Source organism: Scomber japonicus, chromosome 13 (assembly GCF_027409825.1).
Source record: "Scomber japonicus isolate fScoJap1 chromosome 13, fScoJap1.pri, whole genome shotgun sequence".
NCBI classification, from domain to species: Eukaryota; Metazoa; Chordata; class Actinopteri; order Scombriformes; family Scombridae; genus Scomber; species Scomber japonicus.
Genome location: NC_070590.1, coordinates 20512404 through 20535232, shown reverse-complemented (window position 1 = coordinate 20535232; position 22829 = coordinate 20512404). Strand labels below are relative to the sequence as shown.

Sequence of the window (22829 nt, the reverse complement as noted above, 5' to 3'; positions counted from 1 at the left end):
ATGTGATATGACTTGGATACAGCATTTTACATCCTCACATCCAGTATAATTGTGGCACTTGCAGGGGGTTGACTGTGAATGATATTTCAGTCCAGAAAAAAACATTATTATTATTATTATTTTTATTTTTATTTTTATTTTTTAAAGAAAGAAAGAAAGAAGAAAAGAGTGTCTCTGTGTAATGTTCTATTTTTTTCCATAGTTAAGTTAACTTCACTATGCTAGTTTAGCATACTTGAAGCTGTCCTCTCATGCTGATCAATCAGCGTTCCAGACAGGAAGTTATTGGCAGTTGTGAATAATGTCCTGTCCATCAACGTCCTCTTGCTCACATTCTTCATATAAATGTATTATAGTTATTCTATATTTTTGTAATTCTATTTAATAGGAGGCAGTTTTTCCTTATTATGCAGTTTCTTTTAAGTACAACTAAAATCAAAACTGTAATTAAAAGTCAATGCAAAAAGTCTTACTGTGATATCAATGACACTGTAAGATATTTACCATACAAAAACATGTTGTTACTGGTGCAAAGCTGCAGGAACTGTTATTAGCCATCTAAAGGACAGGGCACAGAGGACTTAATGAAAACACTTCATAACATTGGTAAACTCTCAGCTGGATCATGCATTCATTATAACAAACCTGAATCTGTTCAACATGTGCTACTGGAGTGTATGTGTAAAACTGGTAACAGCATTAAAAGAAGTAAAGTATAAAATCACATTAGATAATCTCACTGGGGCAGCATTATAGCAAATATATAAACAGGTTTAGTACAGAGAAGTTGATCCTTTTTTCTTTTTTTTTTCTTTGTTGTCTGCCTTTTCAGCACTCCAGTCCAGCAGATGGCGAAAGTAAGAATGTTTCCTTTTTCGAAAAACACACCCGGTTTAAGGACAGAGGATGGTGTATTGCTGTAAAGCCCTCCTGATGCAAATGTGTGATGTTGTGTTGTACAAATAAAATTGATTTGACTTAAACATAATCTAATATTTGACAAATAAGGCAAGCACACTCTGTTATGCACACTTGAATATTATAACAATAATCTGTTTGTTTGTAACGTTACGGGGAGTACCTGAACGCCTCACCGTCCATCCGGGTCACTGTTAGCTTAGCGTAGTTTGGCGGTGCTGTTTGCAGTCTGAAACGCACATAAATAAAAACAAAAGTTTAATAATCTGGCAGTCTTAGACTGTATTACATGCATTTGAGTTTTTTTCTCTTTTGACTCCATAAAACTGGTGCAGGGACAGGGGGGAAATGTTTGCATAGTTTTTAGTTATTTTGTGAAAAGTTAACTTAGCCAATATGAAATAAGTTAGCAAATATATAGCTGTCTGTGCTAAACATTCAGCATTCATATCAAGCTGGATTCAACCTAAATGTACTAAATCTGAAGCGAGTTCACGAAAGGTAAGTACTAAACTGCATTTATGGCGTGTCTTGTTTTGTTTTTATCATATAACGTTAGCCAGCTAGCTACGTGTCTGTGCAGCACAGCTAACGTAACTTAGCCTAAGGTTTTCATGTGTGTTTATAGCAAAACTGGACAGTAAAGCTGTTTATTTTCCAGTTTGACCAGTTTGTATGTTTTTATAATTGTGAAAAGTTAGAGTATGAACGACTAAAGTTAAAGAAATATTCGCTAACGTTGCAGTGTTAGTAGTAGCTACCATGCCCGCTCTATATCACTACCAAAACATATATTCCAACCCAATAATGATTAAAAAGGAAATAAACTAATTGTTTTGCAGAAAATGTTAATTAACGTTTGGAAATACAAACATGTGCATTTCAATAACTGCATGCATAGAGAATGAAGTGACATTTCACTGGACAGTCCAGGTTAGATCAGTTTATTTGAAAGTAAGTAAAGGTAAACACAAGACTGCAGAGACTCCAGTCGGTCCAGTGAAGATGCTGTAGTGGAGAACAGTAAACCTGACTAAAAATCACCAGCTTAAAAACAAGAGCAGCCCCCCTCAAAAGATCCATACACACACACACTCACAAACTCACAGAGCAGAAACTAAATTATTGTTGAAATTAGATGCTTAGATGGTGTTTTCTTTTGATATAAATGGTAAAATGAAATTACTATTACATGCAACGTTTTGTAAGCAATGATTTAATAATTTACTTTGTCAGACTGATTGATATATGTACAGTTAAAAATAATAACTAGAAACATTTTAATTGTAATAGTATGAGAAAATTAAGAAATGAATCAAATTCAGGATGTATGCGTCAGTTATGCATGATTATTCAGGGATTTGTCTCATTAACGTTTCAATCAACTATGATTGTTATTGTTATTCCATATCCTCTCAGGATGTCGGACTCAGACAGTGACGAGGACCAAGATCGCCCTTTCTCTCTAACTGGCTTCCTCTTTGGAAACATAAATGAGGACGGGCAGCTGGAAGATGACAGTGTTCTGGACAATGTGAGTATTTCAAACAGTTCAGCCTTTAGCATCATGCAAGAGTCACATTTTTTTAATAGTGTCATTGCACATAGAATGCAAATTAAGATTAATAATCAGTAAAATGTTCTTCTGTGCTAAACTGTTAAAATTATTTAAATCATGTCGTTACTGCTTATTGTGACTTTATGTTAATTTTGTGCCTGTTCTTCTTGTCCCAGGAGTCCAAAAAGCATCTGGCTGGGTTGGGTACTCTGGGCCTGGGCTCCCTCATTACAGAGATCACTGCTAATGAGGAGGGAGATCAAGAGGAAAACAGAGACTCTGGAAGTGTGGATTCAGAAGGTGAGGGTAAATTTTTAAAGGAGCATTACTGTAGTTCAGCAAGGAACAGGATGGAGTGACATTTTCATTACGTTACCTCATCCAGGTTGGGTGAAAAGCACGGAAGATGCCGTTGATTATTCTGACATCAGTGAGGTTGCTGAGGATGAGACAAAGAAGTACCGCCAGGCCATGGGGTCTTTGCAGCCCAGCAGGAAAACAGGTGATCATCTTACAGCTCCCTAGAGTCATATTCACACTTTCTATCTCCTCTCTTTTTAGCTATCTCTTTAAAGAGATAGAAATGTATTTGAATATATAAAGATTATCCTGAAAATCCAAAAGTTTGTTGACTTAATCTTACAAGATTTTGCACAACATTGTATTTTTTCACCTTTATTACATTTTATTTTTATAACACAATGTAAGTCACCTACACTAAGCATTCCAATATGTTGTTGGACTTTCTCTTAGTTTTGATTTTCACTTATTATTTATTTAATGTATTTAAAAAAAAATTCATATTAATTCTAGATGATGAGGACGACTATGATGCTGACTGCGAAGATATTGATTCAAAGCTCATGCCTCCTCCGCCACCACCAAGTGTTCCTACAGCTGCAAAGAAAGAGGAGCCCACCTCTCAGAGCACAAACGGTAAGGATGTGTGTACTCATAATTAGTCCCTGTAGGGAAACTGTGCTTGGCTCACCCTCCTCCACAGGGATTTGAGCTGTGAACAACTGGAGTTTGTGAGGGAGTGAATTTGCTACTTCCATGAGGTTATACGTTACTATCAAAGGTTGAGATTGCCTTCAAAGAACTGATGGTACATGTGGTCATAATGTCATTTTAAGAGCAGTTTGTGCTTGGTTCAAGTATTTCGGATCAGAAATATCTAAGTGTTATTTCCTGGTCTGTCACTGTGTCTCCTCACAGCTGGAGAAGAGGGTGATGGCATCATACTGCCCTCCATCATTGCACCATCCTCTACTGCTGATAAAGTTGACTTCAGCAGTTCGTCAGACTCAGAAAGTGAGGCTGATCGTCCCTGCCAGGGCTCGGGGTCTGGGGGTGTTCCAGACAGGCTCTGCCTCCCTCTCGCTGGCATCATGCAGAAAGATGCTGCCAAAGCACTGCCAGGTGTTACAGAGCTCTTCCCAGAGTTTAGACCTGGAAAGGTAACACATCTGTAAAGGCACAGCACAATTCAAGAACTTTAATTGCCATTTATGCATGCATACATAGGGACTCTTGTGCAATCGTTTGTTCAAAGAGTCAAGTTGTCAAGTTAAAAAGACACACAAGAAAGACACATAAATCTATAAAACATAATTTTTCTAGAATAAAAAAAAGTGCATAAAACCCTATATAAAGGGAAAGTGAGAGCAGTATATATTGCACAGGTATATTGCACAGACCCAGGAGACAATATAATATAATAATATGATATGATATGAGGTAGGTCAGGACATCATGCCAAAGGTTTATTTTCAAAATCAAGAAGTGCTCTGACACTAACTGTTTCTGATGTCCTACCAGGTGCTTAGGTTCTTACGACTCTTTGGTCCTGGAAAGAACATGCCGTCAGTTTGGAGGAGTGCCCGCAGGAAGAAGAAGAGGAAGCACCGAGACCCTCAGCCGGGGACACCTCCTCCAGAGGGAGAGCCCACTGAGCAAGGCCAGGAGAAGAAGTCTGGATGGGATTATGAGTACGCACACCCTCCAGCCCCAGAGCAGTGTCTCTCTGATGATGAGGTAAATATTGCAGCTGTAAATTCTCATTATGTCAGTTGGTAATATGTCATTTTATCCTGCACTTCACAATACCTAATACTTTTATTGCCATCCAGATAACCATGATGGCTCCGGTAGAATCAAAGTTTTCCCAAGCTTGTGGCGATGGTGACAAGGAAGCAGAATCTCGACCTAAAGTGGCAGAATGGAGATACGGTCCTGCTCAGCTCTGGTACGACATGCTAGGCGTCCCTGAGGATGGAAGTAACTTCAACTATGGGTTCAAACTAAAAGAACTGGACTTGAGTGAGCCCGAGAAGCAGGATCCGCCTAAAGAAATAATAGAGACTGTACAAGAGGTATGTAGACATGGACACCTGTAGCCACACTGAAAAAGTATAATTACTGTGTTATTGATATTGCTTATTATGGATCTCTAGGTTCAGCTGTTACACAATGACGCTGATGCTAATGCTGACGCTGATACTGATGGTGATGGCGATGATGATGAAGAGAGAAACAAGGACAGACAGGCCCTTGAGAATGAGCTCTTCCTGATGGTCACTCAGCTGCAATGGGAGGATGATATTATTTGGAATGGAGAAGATGTAAAACACAAGGGCACCAAGACACAGCGAGCCAGCCTGGCGGGATGGCTGCCGTCTAGCATGACACGCAACGCCAATGCTTACAATGCACAACAGGGTGAGAAAGAAGGAAAAAAATACACAATTGAATCTTGCTGTGACAGGATATTTTATCAGGGTGATGTTACATGTTTATTGACGATGAGGTATCATGTTATAATATTTCATGCCTGTGAAGGAAATATGATAATCTCTTTTAATCTTACAGGACTGACTAGAAGTAATTCCCAGTTGGTACCACCCACACCTCCACCAATGCCCAAAGCTTCCTCAATCACAGGCTCCAAGCGGGAAAAAAACAGCCATGATAATCATGGTAAGTTTATTTTTTTTTACATAATTTTTAGTGAATACAGAGCTTTTTTTTAAAAATCACCGCCTGATTTATCAATATCTATTTTCTTTCGTTTTTTTCTTCCTCCGCAGCCTCTCTGGAAGAAGACTCTCCCTGGTTCTCCATTTTCCCCATTGACAGTGAGGAGTTGGTGTATGGACGATGGGAAGACAACATTATCTGGGATGACCAAGAGATGGATCACCTGCTTATGCCACCTGTTCTTACACTAGATCCCAATGATGAGAATATCATTCTAGGTATATTCAAAAATATTATCCTGTTAGGTGACATGTTTACTTCTGTTGTGATTCATCTTTCAAAATGATTTAATGTAAAATATTACAGCAGATGGGATTGTTTTGTCATGTTCAAACAAAAAACATGCTCTACACATACAGATCATGATCAAAATAATACACCACGTATCATTTAATATTAGTTTAGAAGGATATGATTGTCTCACTGGAAATGAAAAAGTGGAAACTTGTGAGCGTGCACCGTTACTTTTAATTCTATAATAATGCCTTTTTAATTCACTCATTTTGAAACCACCTGTGCTTTCTTGTAGAAATTCCTGATGAAAAGGAGGAGATGACTTCCCACTCCCCATCAAAAGAGAATAAGAAGGAATCAGCAATCAAAAAGAGCCGCATTCTGCTGGGGAAGACTGGAGTGATAAAAGATGAGCCACAGCAGGTACAGTACACTGTCTCACCAGGACGAGCAAAAGCCTGTTTGATTATGAGAACAGCAGAAAAAATGTACTTCTTCAGATTTGGGTCTAAAACAGTTTTCATTTAAATGCAGCTCGAAAAAGGAAATGAAGGCTGCATAGTGAAGGTGCTAATATGATTAAATGAATTTGACAGAAATATGTTTTCTCTCAACTCAGAATATGTCCCAGCCTGAGATGAAGGACCCCTGGAACCTCTCCAATGATGAGTTCTACTATCCCAAACAGCAGGGCCTGAGGGGCACGTTCGGTGGCAACATCATTCAGGTTAGCAGTGGCACACAAATGGCACACTATGGTCAACATGGGGATGCTTTAAATTGTAATTTAATAAAGTAGATACAGAGCCATTAAGTGAAATGTACAATGTTATATAATTTGACTGAATACATTTTGTGTCTTCACAGCACTCCATCCCGGCACTGGAGCTGAGACAGCCCTTCTTCCCCACTCATATGGGACCTATGAAGCTGCGCCAGTTCCATCGATCGACCCTGAAGAAGTACTCTTTTGGAGCGTTGGCTCAGCCGGGCCCCCACCCCGTCCAGCCACTGCTCAAACACATTAAGAAGAAGGCCAAGGTGGAGCCCTGTTCAAAATGAGCATTAGTACTATGTGAATTTACAGATAACCTTGTAATAGTTTGCTATTTTTGTAATAACATTGATGATCTTCATGTTCAAATATTTCGTGTAGATGCGAGAGCAAGAGCGTCAGGCATCAGGAGGAGGAGACATGTTCTTCATGCGAACCCCTCAGGACTTGACAGGCAAAGATGGAGATCTGATCCTGGCAGAGTACAGTGAAGAATACGCCCCTCTCATCATGCAAGTTGGCATGGCCACTAAGATCAAAAACTACTACAAAAGGGTGGGTATGGTGTTTGTTTTCCACTCATGATTATGCCTAGATGTGTACATTTAAAAACCTGAAATAGTAAAACATCAATTTAGTTCTAGTGAGGAATTAGCTGAGAAATACAAACCCATGGCTGTTACAATCATAATATATTTCTGTTCATTTATTCTTCAGAAACCTGGAAAGGATCCTGGAGCACCAGACTGTAAATATGGAGAGACTGTATACTGCCATACATCGCCTTTCCTGGGTTCTCTGCATCCTGGACAGCTGCTACAGGTCAGCACAGTCAAAGATTGAATATATGAAGCATCACTAGTCTGTTATTGTGGCAAATTGTGAGATGGTGTGTCTTTTTCTTTTAGGCGTTTGAAAACAACCTTTTCCGCTCCCCAATCTACCTGCACAAGATGCCAGAGACAGATTTCTTGGTTCTACGAACACGACACGGCTACTACATCAGAGAGATTGTGGACATTATTGTAGTCGGTCAGGAGTGCCCCTTGTATGAAGTTCCAGGGCCCAACTCCAAACGAGCCAATACCCACATCAGAGACTTCCTTCAAGTATGTTTTTATGTTGCCTGACCTCTCCTGGAAACTTGAGCTAGTAGCTGCGAATACTAATCTTGTCACATCTCTATTCTCTAGGTGTTCATTTACCGCTTGTTCTGGAAGAGCAAGGATCGGCCCCGCCGGATCCGCATGGAGGATATAAAAAAAGCTTTCCCATCACACTCAGAGAGCAGCATCAGAAAACGACTAAAACTCTGTGCCGACTTCAAACGTACAGGTATATCTCATGTTTTGATTAATCTGATCACCGCTTAGTTAATCATTTATTGGTTTAACCTAACCCAGTCACGTTTTATCAGAGTAGTGTTGAGGTTATAGAGCAGGGGTGTCAAACATGTGGCCCGTGGGCCAGATCCTGCCCGCCAAGGGGTCCAGTCCGGCCCACTTTAATTATTCCTCCCTTCCTTAAATCTTCCCTTCCTTCCATCTTCCCTTCCTTCCTTTCTGTCTTCTTTTTCTTCCTTCATTCCTTCTTTCCTGTCTTCTTTTTCTTCCTTCTTTCCTGTCTTATTTTCTTCCTTCCTTCCTGTCTTCCTGTCTTCCTTCCTGTCTTCCTTCCTTCCTTCCGTCTTTCATTCTTGTCTACTCTTCCTTCTCCTCCTTCTTTTCCTTCCTTTCCATCTTTCTTTCCTTCTATCTGTCCTTCCTTCCTTCCATCTTTCTTTCCTTCCTTCCTTCCTTCCTCCTTCTCTCTTTATTTCCTCCCCCCTACCTTCCTCCCTTCCTTCTTTCCTTCCTCTCTCTTTCCTCCCTTCCTTCATTCCTTCCTCTCTCTTTCCTCCCTTCCTTCTTTCCTTCCTCCATCCCCCTTTCTTCCTTCCTTCTGTTCTTCTTTCCTCCCTCCCCTCCCTTAAATTGGGCAGTATGTGGCCCCATCTATAGCATGAGTTTGATACCCATGTTATAGAGAGATGCTGTGCTGTGAGGCTCAGCAGTGTGTGTGTGTGTGTGTGTGTGTGTGTGTGTGTATGCCTTGAATTGACAGACAAGAATCTGAACAGGGAAAGAGCTTTTTACACCTACTATGGATTTTAGCCAAGAGGTAAGATGTAGTCTAAGGACAGTATAGCACACAGGGTTCAAATGTACAGTATGTACAGTAGGTGAGCATATAATGGACAGTGTTTTGTCCTCATGCCAGGGATGGACTCAAACTGGTGGGTTCTGAAGCCTGACTTCAGGTTGCCTACAGAGGAAGAGATCAGAGCCATGGTGTCTCCAGAGCAGTGTTGCGCTTATTACAGCATGCTGGTGGCAGAGCAGAGACTCAAGGTAACAGTGTCTGCTTCTAAATATCTTTATTCAGATGGTGCTTACAAGTGACCGTTATGTAAAAAGCTTTATGATAAATATTTGTTTTACCTCTTCAGGATGCTGGATACGGTGAGAAATCATTCTTTGCTCCGGAGGAAGAGAATGAAGAAGACTTTCAAATGAAGATTGATGATGAGGTAATGCTCAATGTGCTTGCTCATGATTGTTTCAGTGACTTCAAATTAAAAATTGAAAAAAAAAAAGTCAGATTGATGCTTTGCTGACTCTGTCTTACACATCCTAGGTGCGGACAGCTCCATGGAACACAACAAGAGCCTTCATCTCTGCCATGAAGGGGAAATGCCTATTGGAGGTGACAGGTGTGGCTGATCCTACAGGCTGTGGAGAAGGTTTCTCCTACGTCAAAGTGCCCAACAAGCCCACCCAGCAGAAGGTCTGACTATCTGAGGCAAAAGTCTGCCACAGCAGTATTCTCTGTAGATGTTCTGTGTAGATAGAAAGGGTTAAAACTTTTGTCCTGTGCATTTTTGTTAGGATGACAAGGAGCCACAGCCTGCCAAGAAGACTGTGACAGGGACAGACGCTGATCTGAGGAGACTCTCACTGAAGAATGCCAAGCAGCTGCTGCGCAAGTTTGGTGTTCCAGAGGAAGAAGTAAGATCTTGGTGATATGCAAACACGTGAAACTGATGTAAAAATCTACTGATTATGAGACTGTCCCCTAATGAGAAGAACCAAGGTTTGATCTCTGCAATAACCAGTGTCCATCAAAGTAGTAGAGAACTTAAACGACCCATTCTTCAGTCTTTTATTCACTCTTAATTAACATATCATCACACTTTTATTGAGGGTTTTTTTTCCCACCTCATCGCTTATTGCATGTTTGTGTGTGTGTTAGATCAAGAAGCTCTCCCGCTGGGAAGTGATTGACGTGGTGAGAACCATGTCCACAGAGCAGGCTCGTTCTGGAGAGGGACCCATGAGCAAGTTTGCCAGAGGCTCTCGTTTCTCCGTTGCTGAACACCAGGAGCGTTACAAGGAAGAATGCCAGAGGATCTTTGACCTGCAGAACAAGTAAGACTTATTCAGCATTATATATAGTATGTTAGTCAGGATTCTGTCTGTGGATATGTTAAGTTCATTTCCTTGTCACACCTCCTCCACAGGGTGTTGGAGTCAACAGAAGTGCTCTCCACAGACACAGACAGCAGCTCAGCAGAGGACAGTGATTTTGAGGAGATGGGAAAGAACATTGAGAACATGCTGCAGAACAAAAAGACCAGTTCCCAGCTGTCCCGCGAGAGGGAGGAGCAGGAGAGAAAGGAGCTGCAGAGGATGTTGATGGGTGATGAGAGCGACCGTGACAACAAGGGACGCAAGGAGCGGCGCAAGGGCTTGTGTGAGCTTGCATTTCTGATATTCAGATAGCAGTGTACTGATGAAAAATGTTGTTTGTGTCTCTAACTGTAAGCTTTTCTTCCCTTCACTCCACAGCAAGTTCTATGTCCACCGGCTCCCACAAGGATGACGACACATCTTCCGTCACCAGCCTCAACTCCTCAGCCACGGGACGGAGACTCAAGATTTATCGCACCTTCAGGGACGAGGACGGCAAGGAATATGTCCGCTGCGAGACAGTGCGCAAGGCTTCAGTCATCGACGCCTACACCAGGATCAGAACAACCAAGGATGATGAATTCATGTGAGTCTTTGTATTCAGACTGTGAGCCTTCTCGATATTTGATTCTAAGCCTGTTAATAACCACAGTGCCACATCAGACTAAGATCAGAATTTCAAAAATATTGTGTACAAACAAAGTCTGCTCTTTATTTAGCCGAGCAGCGTCTAATTAATGAAAGAAAGCAATGATAATATTCACATCTTGGCTACAACTGTACACAAAATGTCTATAATGAGTATGCAAATTAGCTTTGATGCAGCTGCACATTATCTTTCAATTGAAAACAAACATTTATCACCTGCAGTGTTTTTTTTATATTTATGAAAAATGGCAAGTGTTTGCTTGTTAATAGTGAATAGTGAAGCATAACCAGAAGGGGGTCAGAGTAATGCTGCTCTATTCTCCATACTGGAGATGAATGGAGTTCATTAAGGACAAACCCAGAGAGTTCACAACAAATTAACATGAACTGCCAGTTAATTAGCCCCGAGCTGTCATCACAAATGAGCGAGCGAATGTTAAACAGCCTGTCTTTGTTGCTGCAGACGAAAGTTTGCCCTCTTCGATGAGCAGCACAGAGAAGAAATGCGGAAGGAGCGCCGGCGTATTCAGGAGCAGCTGAGGAGGTTGAAGCGAAATCAGGAGAAGGACAAGATCAAGGGACCTCCAGAGAAGAAGGCCAAGAAGGTCAAAGAGAGACCAGACCTCAAGGTAAAAGTAAGCTTGCTGATTCAGTACTATACTTCTCGCTTTCACTTTTTCCTCATCAGTTTTGTTTTTGTAATGTTACATAGATATCATATTAACTTCTTTCAACATGAATATAATATTTTCACAGGCAGATTGTGTGTCGTGTTCCTTAATGTTTTTCTCTCGTCCCTAGCTAAAGTGCGGAGCATGTGGAGCCATTGGGCACATGAGGACCAACAAGTTCTGCCCACTGTACTATCAAACCAACGCCCCACCTTCTAACCCGGTTGCCATGACAGAAGAGCAGGAGGAGGAGCTGGAAAAGACCGTCATCCACAATGACAACGAGGAATTGATCAAGGTGGAGGGAACGAAGATCGTGCTGGGCAAACAGCTCATCGAAAGGTCTCTGCTCCTTGTTCAACATACCATTGAAAAGATGTTTTAATAGTAATTTAATTCTCTGATCCGAACCCATTTTGTATGTGCAAGTTTTCCTAAACATGAATGCCTTAAAATACAGTTTTAACAAGTTGTTGATCTGGGGCCAGATTTGTATAATCACTCTTCCATTCAGTGTATAATGTATCTTTTAACATTTGTATCTCCTACAGTGCCGATGAGGTGCGAAGGAAGTCTTTAGTGCTTAAGTTCCCCAAGCAACAGCTCCCACCAAAGAAGAAGAGACGTGTAGGCAGCGCCGTGCACTGTGACTACCTCAATGTAAGCAGTGATACTTTACAGCTTGTTTTAACGCTTTTGAAGCCGAGAAATCCTTCAGCTGATCTTTTTGTTTTCATTTAAATTCACAGAAACCGCACAAGGCCATTCACCGTAGACGGACAGACCCCATGGTGACCTTGTCTTCTGTGCTAGAAAGCATTATCAATGATATGCGAGATCACCCCAATGTAAGATCTGTCATCCACATCAACAACATTTCATTGCTCCTCTACTGCTCTACAGACTCAGACTCTTACTACCTTTGCCTCTTCCACATAGACCTACCCATTCCACACACCAGTCAACGCCAAGGTTGTGAAGGACTACTACAAGATCATCACTCGGCCAATGGACCTGCAGACCCTGAGGGAGAATGTGCGCAAACGAATGTACCCATCAAGGGATGAGTTCCGGGAAGCAGTGGAGCTAATCGTCAAAAACAGCGCTACCTACAACGGTAAAGCTATAAGTTTAACAATAACACGTCTTACTTACTCTGGGTCCATTTAGGCTCTTAATTTAAAGCCACATCAGTGTATTCAGATGGCACTTTGTTCTGTTTTTGTTCTTCTAGGTGCAAAACATCCAATAACACAGGTAGCACAGTCCATGCTCGACCTGTGTGATAACAAATTGAAAGAGGTGAGTGTGAAAACAAGTGTTTTATCTTACATTGACACATCTGTCTGTGGTTTTATTCATTTCCACTTTAACCATGAAACTTGTGTGTGTGTGTGTGTGTGTGTGTGTGTGTGTCTGTGTGTGTCTGTGTGTGTGTGTGTGTCTGTCTGTGTGTCTGTGTGTGTGTAGAAGGAGGACCGACTGGTAAGACTAGAGAAAGCCATCAACCCCCTGCTGGATGATGATGATCAGGTGGCCTTCTCCTTCATCCTGGACAACATTGTGACCCAGAAAATGATGGTTGTTCCTGATGTAAGTCATCACTTTCCTGACCACAGTTGTTTTATCTGTATAGGTGAGATGAACAGATAGCATTCATCAAAAGTCATAGTCTGCAACTCACCTTTCCATAATTCCTCCATCCTCTGCAGTCATGGCCGTTCCACCATCCTGTCAACAAAAAGTTTGTGCCAGATTACTATAAGGTGATCGTAAACCCCATGGATCTGGAGTCAATCCGCAAGGTGAGGGCCATACTAAGATGTGACATTTGAAACACAAATCCATTTGATGTTTTAACACAAACAATACAAAGACCTTGAATAAATGCCTGTCTTTGTCTGTATTTCATGCTTCAACAGAACATCTCCAAGCACAAATACCAGAACCGAGATGCTTTCCTCTCAGACGTCAGTCTCATCCACACCAACAGTATCAAGTACAATGGTAAAGGTGTCGACATGCGTGTTTTCTCTACAATCACCATCTCATTAAAACTATGTGGATCACTTAGAGCTCTATCATTTAGAATAATGTTGTTTAAAGCATTGTTTCTCTTTTGTCTTTGTCTCTCAAAGGCCCAGACAGTCCTTACACCAAGACAGCACTGGATATTGTTAACGTGTGCAAGCAGACCTTGGCAGAGGTTTGTTGAGACTTGGCAGGGGAAAGGTCATGAGTATTTATGTAGTAAATTAAACTGGGCTGTGTTAAACCATAATATCAGAACAGCTGCAATGCCAGGATTGCTAAAGTGATTTAAGTGAGATATTTAGAAAAAAAAACTACCTAAATGAACATAAATCTTGATGTAACGATTAGACATTGCACCAGTTTTACACACAAGTCCAAACAAAAATTGGTGATATTGGCTTAATTTTGCATGTATTGTCTAACTTTCTTTAACTCAGAGTAGTTTAATAAAATAATTGCTGCCTGTTCCTGATATCGTTACCATAAAATCATGAATTCGATTCGGGAAAATCAAACGAGGCAATCTCAACATTTGATTCAGAATATGACAACATATATTAACTCTACTTCAGGAAGACATTTATCCCTTTAGAGTCAAACCTTTAAAGTCAAACTGGGAAATGAATTAGAACAGATAAAACATTGGTAATCAGTGTTGTAATAATTTCCTGCTTGTGTGCCTCTAGTATGATGAGCACTTGACCCAACTAGAAAAGGACATCTCCACAGCTAAAGAGGCTGCTCTGGATGCAGCAGACTTGGAGAGTTTGGACCCAATGACCCCTGGACCATACACACCACAGGTAGGGGAGCAGTCAGAGCCGTAGTTTTATTAACTAGTGTTGCAGATGCTGAATCACTCTGATAATAGACTTCACATCTCCTACTGTTTGTAAAAGGTCACACCTGGTAGTCTAAACTATTCTGCGTGCAGTAGTCTCCTCCCTCACACTTTGTAGTTTTCCTCCTGACCTTGGTGTTTCTTCACTCGTTCTCTGCACTAACTCTCCTTTCTAGACTTCTCATGTAACAGTTCTACTGTAGTTTCTTCACTTTAGTGTCTCCCAACTTGTGTTTTTCTCCTTCGCTCCTGTCGTCTTGTCCCGTTTCTACGTTTGTGTTCACCGCTCTGTGTGGTGGTGTTGGCCAGCCTGCTGATCTGTTTGACAGCGGGGCTTCAGGAAGTCTGCCCAGAGAGACCAGCAGCCTTTTCTCTGAGGGACCTCTAGTGGTTGCTCCAGAGAAGAGAGGGGGGCAGGTATGGAGAGAGACAGAAATAAGGCTCGCAAACCACACGCCACCTCTCCTCAAACCATCCTCAGAGCATGCAGCTTCACTAGGATTAAATGCTTTTGTTTTACCTACTCCATGTAAAAGTTTCTCATGCTAGAACATTAGAAATAACATATGTTCTTTTGCTTCTTGTCTTTAAGTGCTTCTCAGACTTGACCTTTTACCGTGCTGCCCCTCAGGGTCGCCACGGCAGAAGACCCGGGGAAGAGGAGTCAGATGTGGACATTGAAGGCTTTGAGGAGGATGACGATGGCAAACCCAAGACCCCTGCTCCTGTAAGAAAGACAGACTTATTAAAAAGCAATTTAGTTAGTTAAGTTACGTATCTTCGACTCATTTCTCCGTGTTGTCACTCTAGGCGGAGGATGCAGAAGGAGATCTGGAGGACGAAGATGACGAAGAGGATATGTTACTGCCACCTCGTCGACGGATGCACAACCAGGAGGAAGAAGAAGAGGAGGAAGAAGAGGGAGAGGATGGAAGCTCTAACCGCCCGGCACAAGCCAGCGTCCTGTATCAGGATCTGCTCATGTCTGACGGAGAGGACGATGCCAGCGAAGAAGAGGGGGACAATCCTTTCTCCTGTAAGTCCACCTGCTCTGCTGGAATGGAAATTCAGTCTTTAGTCACAGATAACGGTCATATGTCAGCACTAGAACGATCAAACTGTGGCAGAATATGTGACATTTTGTCGTGATGCACTGTGTGTTTCTCCTCCAGCCATTCAACTGTCAGAGAGTGGCAGTGACTCTGACAGAGAGGTGGACGTGCGACCTCCACCTCCACGGAGAGCCCAGGAGACGGCGCGCATGGGCATGGAGCACGACGAGAGCATGATGTCATACGAAGGGGACGTGCCTGACGAGCCTCACATGGAGGACAGCAATGTCAGGTACAGCAGGGTGGAGGTTGACGTCGGGCAGAAGCCAAAAATACAGTGCTGAGAAAACTCATTTTACAACCTACAGAGTGAATCACATTACTTTATATTTTTGAGTGTAGTCAGTTGCTGTGGCTTTTGTTTACAACTTCAGCAATAAAGCATTTTGAAATCATTCCATAGTAACAGCAACTGAGGTTCATGGGTATTGTAATATTTGTAGCCATTTGCCTTCGCGCATTTCTCAGAAATGAAGAAGAAATAATTAAAACTGGTGGTCAATATAAACCTTTTGGATGAGATGAGATCAATGAGATCACTTATAGAGCATTTTGAATTAGGAATACAGAATGGGCAAGTACACTTGTGGGACCAGTGGCCCCTCCCACTTCACAATTTAATATTGAAGTATTTAGATAATTAAAGCCTCTGAAAAGCCAAAAGTATTTAAGCAAGCATTTAAAAATAATTACAGTAGACCTTTATTCACACTTAAGTTAAAGGATCATTTCTAGATCAAATTCATAGTTTTCACATTGCTTTACTTGAATCACATGGTTTGAACTGATGTGGTACTTTAACACTTCCGTCACTCTCTTCCGTTTCAGTTACGGCAGCTACGAGGAAACAGAGAGCCGCAGTCAGATGCAGCCCATGGGCATGGGCAACGGAGAAGACTACGGCATCAGCGAAGAAGAGGAGGAAGATGAAGAAGATGAAGCACGAAGGAGAGGCCCAGCGGTACTCTCTCAGGTCCAGCTCAGTGAGGATGATGAGAGTGAAGAGTTCAGATCTATTGGGGGAGACAGCGACATGGACTCTGACAACTAGTCTCTTTTTTTTTTACACAGTATCAAGAAAACTGTTTGTAATCTCAGTTTTAAAATGTAAGATTTCTCAGATGAATATATTGTACATTGGTTTTAGTTTGTAAATGATGGTTAATGTTTATAGCTTCCTCATGCACTGTTAGGTAAGCTGTACCTTCAGAGTACAAAGCAACACATTGTAAATTTCAGTTTGCTTTTTACACGTTGAATGAATATCTCATGCCATTATGTACCTTGAAATGCAATTGGGTTCAGTTCTTTTGTACTATTTTACCTAATTCACCTCCTAGTTAAACACCGCTGTTGTTTGTCAACAAGTGTCTGCTTCAAAAACAGAATAAACATACTGAACAATGACAAACAGGTCTCTCTTTAAAGGACATAGAATTTCAGATCATTTGTGGTCACATTTCAATAAAAAGACACACACCACTTTAAGACAAGTTTAGTTCATAAAAGCAAAATGTAATAAACAAAAGGCTCACAGTATCTTAGCAAAAGAAATAACATGTTTTTAATCACAGGAAAAGCACAGGTGTAATTAATAATGTCATAAAGGAATGATCAGAAATACTTATTGTCTTTTTTATCTGACCAAAAGTCCAGAATCCAAGCATATTCTTTTATTATGATATTAAACAGAGAGAAGTAGTTAACCCTCATTTCTGATTACTTGAACAGTGAATGTTTGGCTTTTGTGCTCCAGAAATGACTGAAATGGTCCTTTATTACAATAGTGAGGTGATGAGTTGTAATGCTGGCTTACTTTAATGAACTGAGTCGTCATTAATGTCATTTAGTACACCTGTGTGAGAGCTCATACTGCTTGTGTTCTGGTTACACTTACTACTTTGCTACTCTCTTATAAAAAGTTAAGGTATTATCAATATGAAGAAAAACAGATATGTAGGTATTTAGTTTTTATTTTCTATTTAACTAAATTTTTATCAGTGACCTGTTTTATGGAGAAGATCATGTTGAATGAGTTCAGTTTGACCTCCTAAGCTACAGTCAGTAAATTAATAAATAAAACTTAATTAAAAAAAACCAGTATGAACAGCAGAGGGTACTCCAATGCTAAATGATACTTTATATCTGTTCCACATATTGTATGTTGGAAAGATTGGTATTTGAGATGCAACAACTTCAACTTCTGTTTTGTCACATACATCATCTGAAGTAATATAAGCCACCCACTGTAACATTTGTACTATGACCTCATTCATTAAATATTCATATTGCTTGGCTACACAAAGCAGACAAGCTTTTATGATCTATTGCTACCAATAAAAGAAGATTGGTGGCAACAGCAATGTAAACACAACATTAGACCTCAGTTGACAACACAATAAGAGAAATTCCCAGAGAGAAATTACAACATCAACTAGACCAGTGCTGCAGCAATTTAAGCATCTAAAGGCTTAAAGTTTAGATGTCACATTTCAGTAGGTGATTTTAGGATAATCCTGTGTTTAGAGTTCAAATTGTGAAACTGGGATATTTAGCCAATAACAAAGTGAACTTCATGGGTTAGAGGTTGAATTAAATCATGTCATCAACAGAAAAACATCTGCAAAATGATCAAAGCAGTAGCCACACCTCTTTCTTTGAATGAAGCTGGCTTCCTATTATGGGGAGGTCACCTGTTATTTCGGTTTTTGTTACATGCTGGTAAACTGCACACTTCCTGTTGCAACAACTCTGCAAAAAAACAGCCAATTCTGCAATCAGCCACACAGAAATGAAGTTCAGTTGCACTTCCACATTCAAATAAGTAGTAAAATCTACACAAATCACTTTGTGACCTTTGCTGATATACTTTGAATTCAATAATGGGCTGTGCCATTACCTCTATTCGAGCATATTGTGTTCAATGCCAGGAAGTCTTGAGCGGTGTGGCGCACAGCAAAACCACAAGTGTTACAACACGTACAGCATTATTCTATTTCAAGGGGGTCTCTCTCACACCAGTCAATTCACCAGCAAGCAAGAAAACATCTCCAGACATTTCTGCATTCTTTTAACTTAAAAATTAATTTTTTTCTTATCATAAGCCACATTATTTCAGTTTCTGTACAGATAAACATAACAGTGCAATTTCTCTGAACAGGATGTATTGAAAATATAAGATTCAGCTCTTCAGGATGCTTCTGTCTGCTGTTATAATGGTTGCCTGTATTTATCTATATTTTCAAAGAAAGATGAATCAGACCCTTCTTGATGGAAACTTTGCACAGACACAATGCATACAGTGTCCTCACTCAGAGCAACATGCTTTTTAACTTAAATTATTCTAAAAGAGCAATTCCTTCATAATCTAAAGCCATTTTTATGATTATGCCAGTAATCAAACAAGTGAATTATATTAGATATGGAAGAGAATTTCTTTATGTTTACATCTTTCACCAGGAATTCATTAGTGATATCTTTCACCTTTGGGTCGATTGTGTATCTCTGCCCCAAGCTACAGTGGTAGCTTTTGGCAAAAGGTGTGCGGCAAAGACACGTCCATTAGCAGACAGATGTCCCCTGTGAGGGATCCTGGAGGGGCTGAGAGACTGAGACCTCTGCAGCTTCTTCATGGCCGTCACCCGGTTTGAGGAGTCTCTCACTGAGTGCAACGAGCCATTGGAGTTTATAGATGCTATAGAGAGTGAAGATGACCAGCAACTCATCCCCATTTTAGCAGATGATACACCTGAGACACAAAGAGAGCATTGTTATTGCTTTGTGTGTCTCTCTATTAGTGAAAGGAATACACAGATGGCAATTTCACAAAAATTGACAAAAATGTGAGCTATAAGATTTTTAAGATTTTTTTTTTTTTGTTTTTAAGTATTTGATGCTTTTAATGATACAGAATGATGTCTATCTGCACTACTGTATGTGTTTTGTTGGCATTTTACTTTTTTTAAATGTGAGGAAACAGATCCAAACCTGGTGGAGGGTAAGTCATTTGATCATCAGGCTGGTAGTCATCGATTTCTAAACTTCGGCTGTTCCTGACAGCCTGGAGGGAGCGGAGGCTGGTCCGCAGAGGCGAATCGGTCCTGCTTGGTGATGTTGCTGCAAAACACATCAGGATCATATCCAGTTTACACGGAAAGTCAAGTTTGTGCAATGTCAAGCGAGATTGATCTTATAGATTCTTTCCAGTGATGTTTTAATGCCAATAACCCCACAATTCATAATTTGTTTCTGATATGCTTTTTACTGCACTCAAGAACCTAGTTTTAAACTTCTTTAATAATATATACTTTTTTCCTCAAGGTGTCTCCTACTTCACTGAAAAGTCCTTTTAAAAGTATATTATAATCAATAGAGATCATTTGACATGTACATGAATAACACCTCACAATAATTTGTAGAAATATTCATTTTTTTCCCCCTTTCATTTAATATCCTGTCCTTAAAAATAATTCAGCATCTCTGTTCTCTGATCTATTTTCATGTACTGTGGAAGAACAGAGAGCGTCGTTTTCTTCAAAAGGAGACAGAGTATAAAAATATCTAAAAAAAGGTAGTGAATTGTTTTAAACATCATTCAAAAGAGGAGCATTTAACTGGCATGTTGGTATTCTGATTGAGAACTCTCCCACCACACGCTGAAATTCTTCCATCACACAAGAATATGTAGATAATATACCAACCTAAAGTGGCATCTGATGATACAGGGGGATGTGAATTGTTAATAGATGTCAGATCAAACACACATATGTAGAAAAATTGTTACTGCGTACTTTGATTCTGAGCAAGTTTCAGCAGCTTGAACTGAGTGACTTGCTGTTGAAGTCTGGCCAATTTTGGATTTCGGCAGCTCTGCTTAGCTGATGGTGTTGGTGACTGGAAGGGGGATGACAGACGAGGCTGCCAACAAGAGGAGAATGAGCTCTCAGTTGTATTTCCTGGAGTGAAGTCATCAACATCTGCCTTTTTAAAATAAGACGGAAACGTCGCTTGTGGCTCAGGACTTCTTGTTGAGGTATTGGCAGGCGTGGAAACATAATCCCGACGTAAACCTGAAAGATGTAGACCAAAGTTATCTTTACTCAGCATTTATTGAACATGCAGTTTACACTAGATTTTAAAAAACTAACTATACTCACTGGCTTCCTGCATACGGGCCAGAAAGTGAACGTCTGTGATGTCCTGCAGTCTGTAGCTTGTGGTTGTGGACTCACTGGAGATACTCAGCTCATTGTTATCTGTGCAGATTAAATGCAAGAGATGCTGCTGAAATCTATGATAGTAAAGACAGTTCTGTGAATGAACTTAAAGGGTGACAATGTAAAGAGGCTATTATGGCACTTGTTATTATATTACCTAAACAGTCAGAGTTGTTGTGTGTTGTGTTGACAGATGTTTTGCCCATAGAAAATCCTCCAGATGCATCCCCAGTTTGATTGAAAACTCCAGGACATCTGTAGAAGCGAGCGCTGCTAGAGGTGCTTGATCCTGACAGTAGAGAGAGCAGACAGAAGGGATCAGTCACAAAATGTTTGCGGGACAACGAATGAGTCTTAGATTAGATTAGATTTCTTTATTTGTACCCGCAGGTAAATTTGTCTCGCAGTGAGAGACATTCATACAAAACAATACAATAAAATGAAAACAGTGCAAAAAAGTGCATGGCATACAGTGCATAAGTGCACTCATCATCATATCATCATCGCCATCATCAACACAATCATCGTCAACATCAACATCAACATCATCATCATCAACAACTCCACAACTCCCCAACCATCATCAAGGGATCACTAGTTCTTATTAAGATGTATGATGGCTGCAGGGACAAAGCTAGACCTATGCCTTTTAGTTTTGGTCCTAGGTACGGTGTACCTGCGGCCAGATGGGAGGAGCAGGAAGTCACTATAGAGGGGGTGAGACCTGTCCCCTAAGATGGAACTAGTGAGCCGCTGCAGCTGTCTTATATACAGGGCTTCTTTGCTGCTTACTTACTTTGATCCAGTCTGTTTATGAGCAGACGTCGTGCTGCCTCCATCTTAGGACTGGGGTTATCCAGGACGTGTCGACACCATCTGAGAGCAGACTCCTCCACAAACTCCTGCTTCTTTAGAGGCTCATATAACCTGTGAGGAATAACACAGCACATTCATTTTATTCATTGAGATCATGTCCTACTCCTGCTCTGCCTTTTCACAAAGAGTCAATGCTCTCTTGATCTGCATCCACCTCAACATGTCTTATAAAATGTATGATGACTTGAGCAATGTATTAAACTTAAAGGCTTGATGGCACCTACCAGCTCTCTTCATCTTCCACATTGTCCTCCACCTCAAGGAGCTCCACAGAGTCCAAAGCAGACTGCACTTCTTGTGGCTGACTGTCCCAGAGGTCTTTTTGATAGCTGTACAATGTCCCATCCATGGCACAGGAAGGAGACGGCGAATTTGACCGAGACTTCAAATTATCTAGTCTTATTCTAGCATCCATGGCAAATGATCGACCATTACAACTCTTAGCTCTTGTCGGTTCAGTGTCAGTCCTCCAGATGAGGGCTGAGTTGCCCTCCAGCCTGACAGAGCTGCTCATCAAATCATCATTCTGAAAAAGATGATGGTTTGAACTTGTACCATACTCCACTGGTGACTGATTGCAAAAATAGCGGCTCCAGTCACTTGTCATTTGGTCTTGGAGCTCCATTTTTTCAATTGTATCCTCAAATCTTGTCACTTCTTCAAGCTCTCATCCGTCTATTCCATCGCCTCCATCATGAGGATGGCAGCCATTGCCAAACCAGAAACTGGGCTCAATGCGATTCCTTAAAATGTTAAATTGTAATAATATTGCTCTGTACACCCAGCAACAGTGTGGCTTCACCAGACCATCTATTGACCCACATTTGTTGAGTGGGGCTGTTAAGTATAGACACTCAACAGATTGGATGGATTTAGAGAGCCATCATGAGCTTATGTGGATTAAAGAGTTTGTGTGTTGCTGCTAACAGATAAAGAGCCAATCAACATCACACCATGAGGGCTAATATAACAGTTTCTGTATAGGCGTGTCACAGTATTAGTTGTTGAAAATATTAGTTTGCTTTCTGGCTGGAGTTACTTTTATCTATGGGGCTGTTTGTTTGTGCATGTTTGAATTTGTTACATTCAAGTACTAACAAGGAATCTTACTGAAATGTTTACTGGGGGAAAAGATGTGTTGCCTCATCTTTATGTCGGTTAACACATCAGTTTGTGTCACCGTTGGGCGTCACTATCAGTTGTCTTTGGTTCTCATATTAAATGCCATACTCACTCAGTCATTGCATGTGAGGAAGTGTGGTCAGAACTGCCTCTTTCTATCTGTCACACACACGCACACGCACACGCACACACACACACACACACACACACACACACACACACACTTATACTTTATGCTATGCTAAGCTAATCATCTTCGGAGAATGGTATCAATCT

At 40.8% G+C, this 22829-nt stretch overlaps 1 protein-coding gene across 10 annotated transcripts; it reads left to right on the top strand.

Moving 5' to 3' along the window:
- The first annotated feature begins 1147 nt into the window (after positions 1–1147).
- taf1 (TAF1 RNA polymerase II, TATA box binding protein (TBP)-associated factor) lies at positions 1148–16740 on the top strand. 10 transcript variants are annotated; one of them, XM_053331628.1, is made up of 41 exons: positions 1148–1419; positions 2338–2452; positions 2653–2776; positions 2862–2978; positions 3290–3412; positions 3695–3936; positions 4298–4513; positions 4609–4851; positions 4933–5197; positions 5348–5455; positions 5566–5733; positions 6045–6172; positions 6369–6476; positions 6617–6790; positions 6906–7079; positions 7242–7346; positions 7433–7633; positions 7718–7859; positions 8784–8914; positions 9013–9093; positions 9201–9350; positions 9452–9571; positions 9816–9991; positions 10084–10316; positions 10412–10619; positions 11145–11310; positions 11483–11694; positions 11904–12012; positions 12102–12200; positions 12292–12469; positions 12587–12654; positions 12823–12945; positions 13065–13157; positions 13275–13359; positions 13491–13558; positions 14073–14189; positions 14537–14644; positions 14859–14954; positions 15038–15263; positions 15400–15571; positions 16168–16740. In XM_053331628.1, the coding sequence occupies exons 2-41, from the start codon at positions 2339–2341 to the stop codon at positions 16388–16390; spliced, it is 5994 nt and encodes a 1997-aa protein (XP_053187603.1). In that variant the 5' UTR covers positions 1148–1419; position 2338; the 3' UTR covers positions 16391–16740. The 10 variants fall into 10 exon arrangements, with proteins under 10 accessions (XP_053187603.1, XP_053187597.1, XP_053187595.1 ...); XM_053331622.1 differs by having other exon boundaries at positions 14820–14954; XM_053331620.1 differs by having other exon boundaries at positions 13275–13365; positions 14820–14954.
- The last annotated feature ends 6089 nt before the right edge of the window (positions 16741–22829 follow it).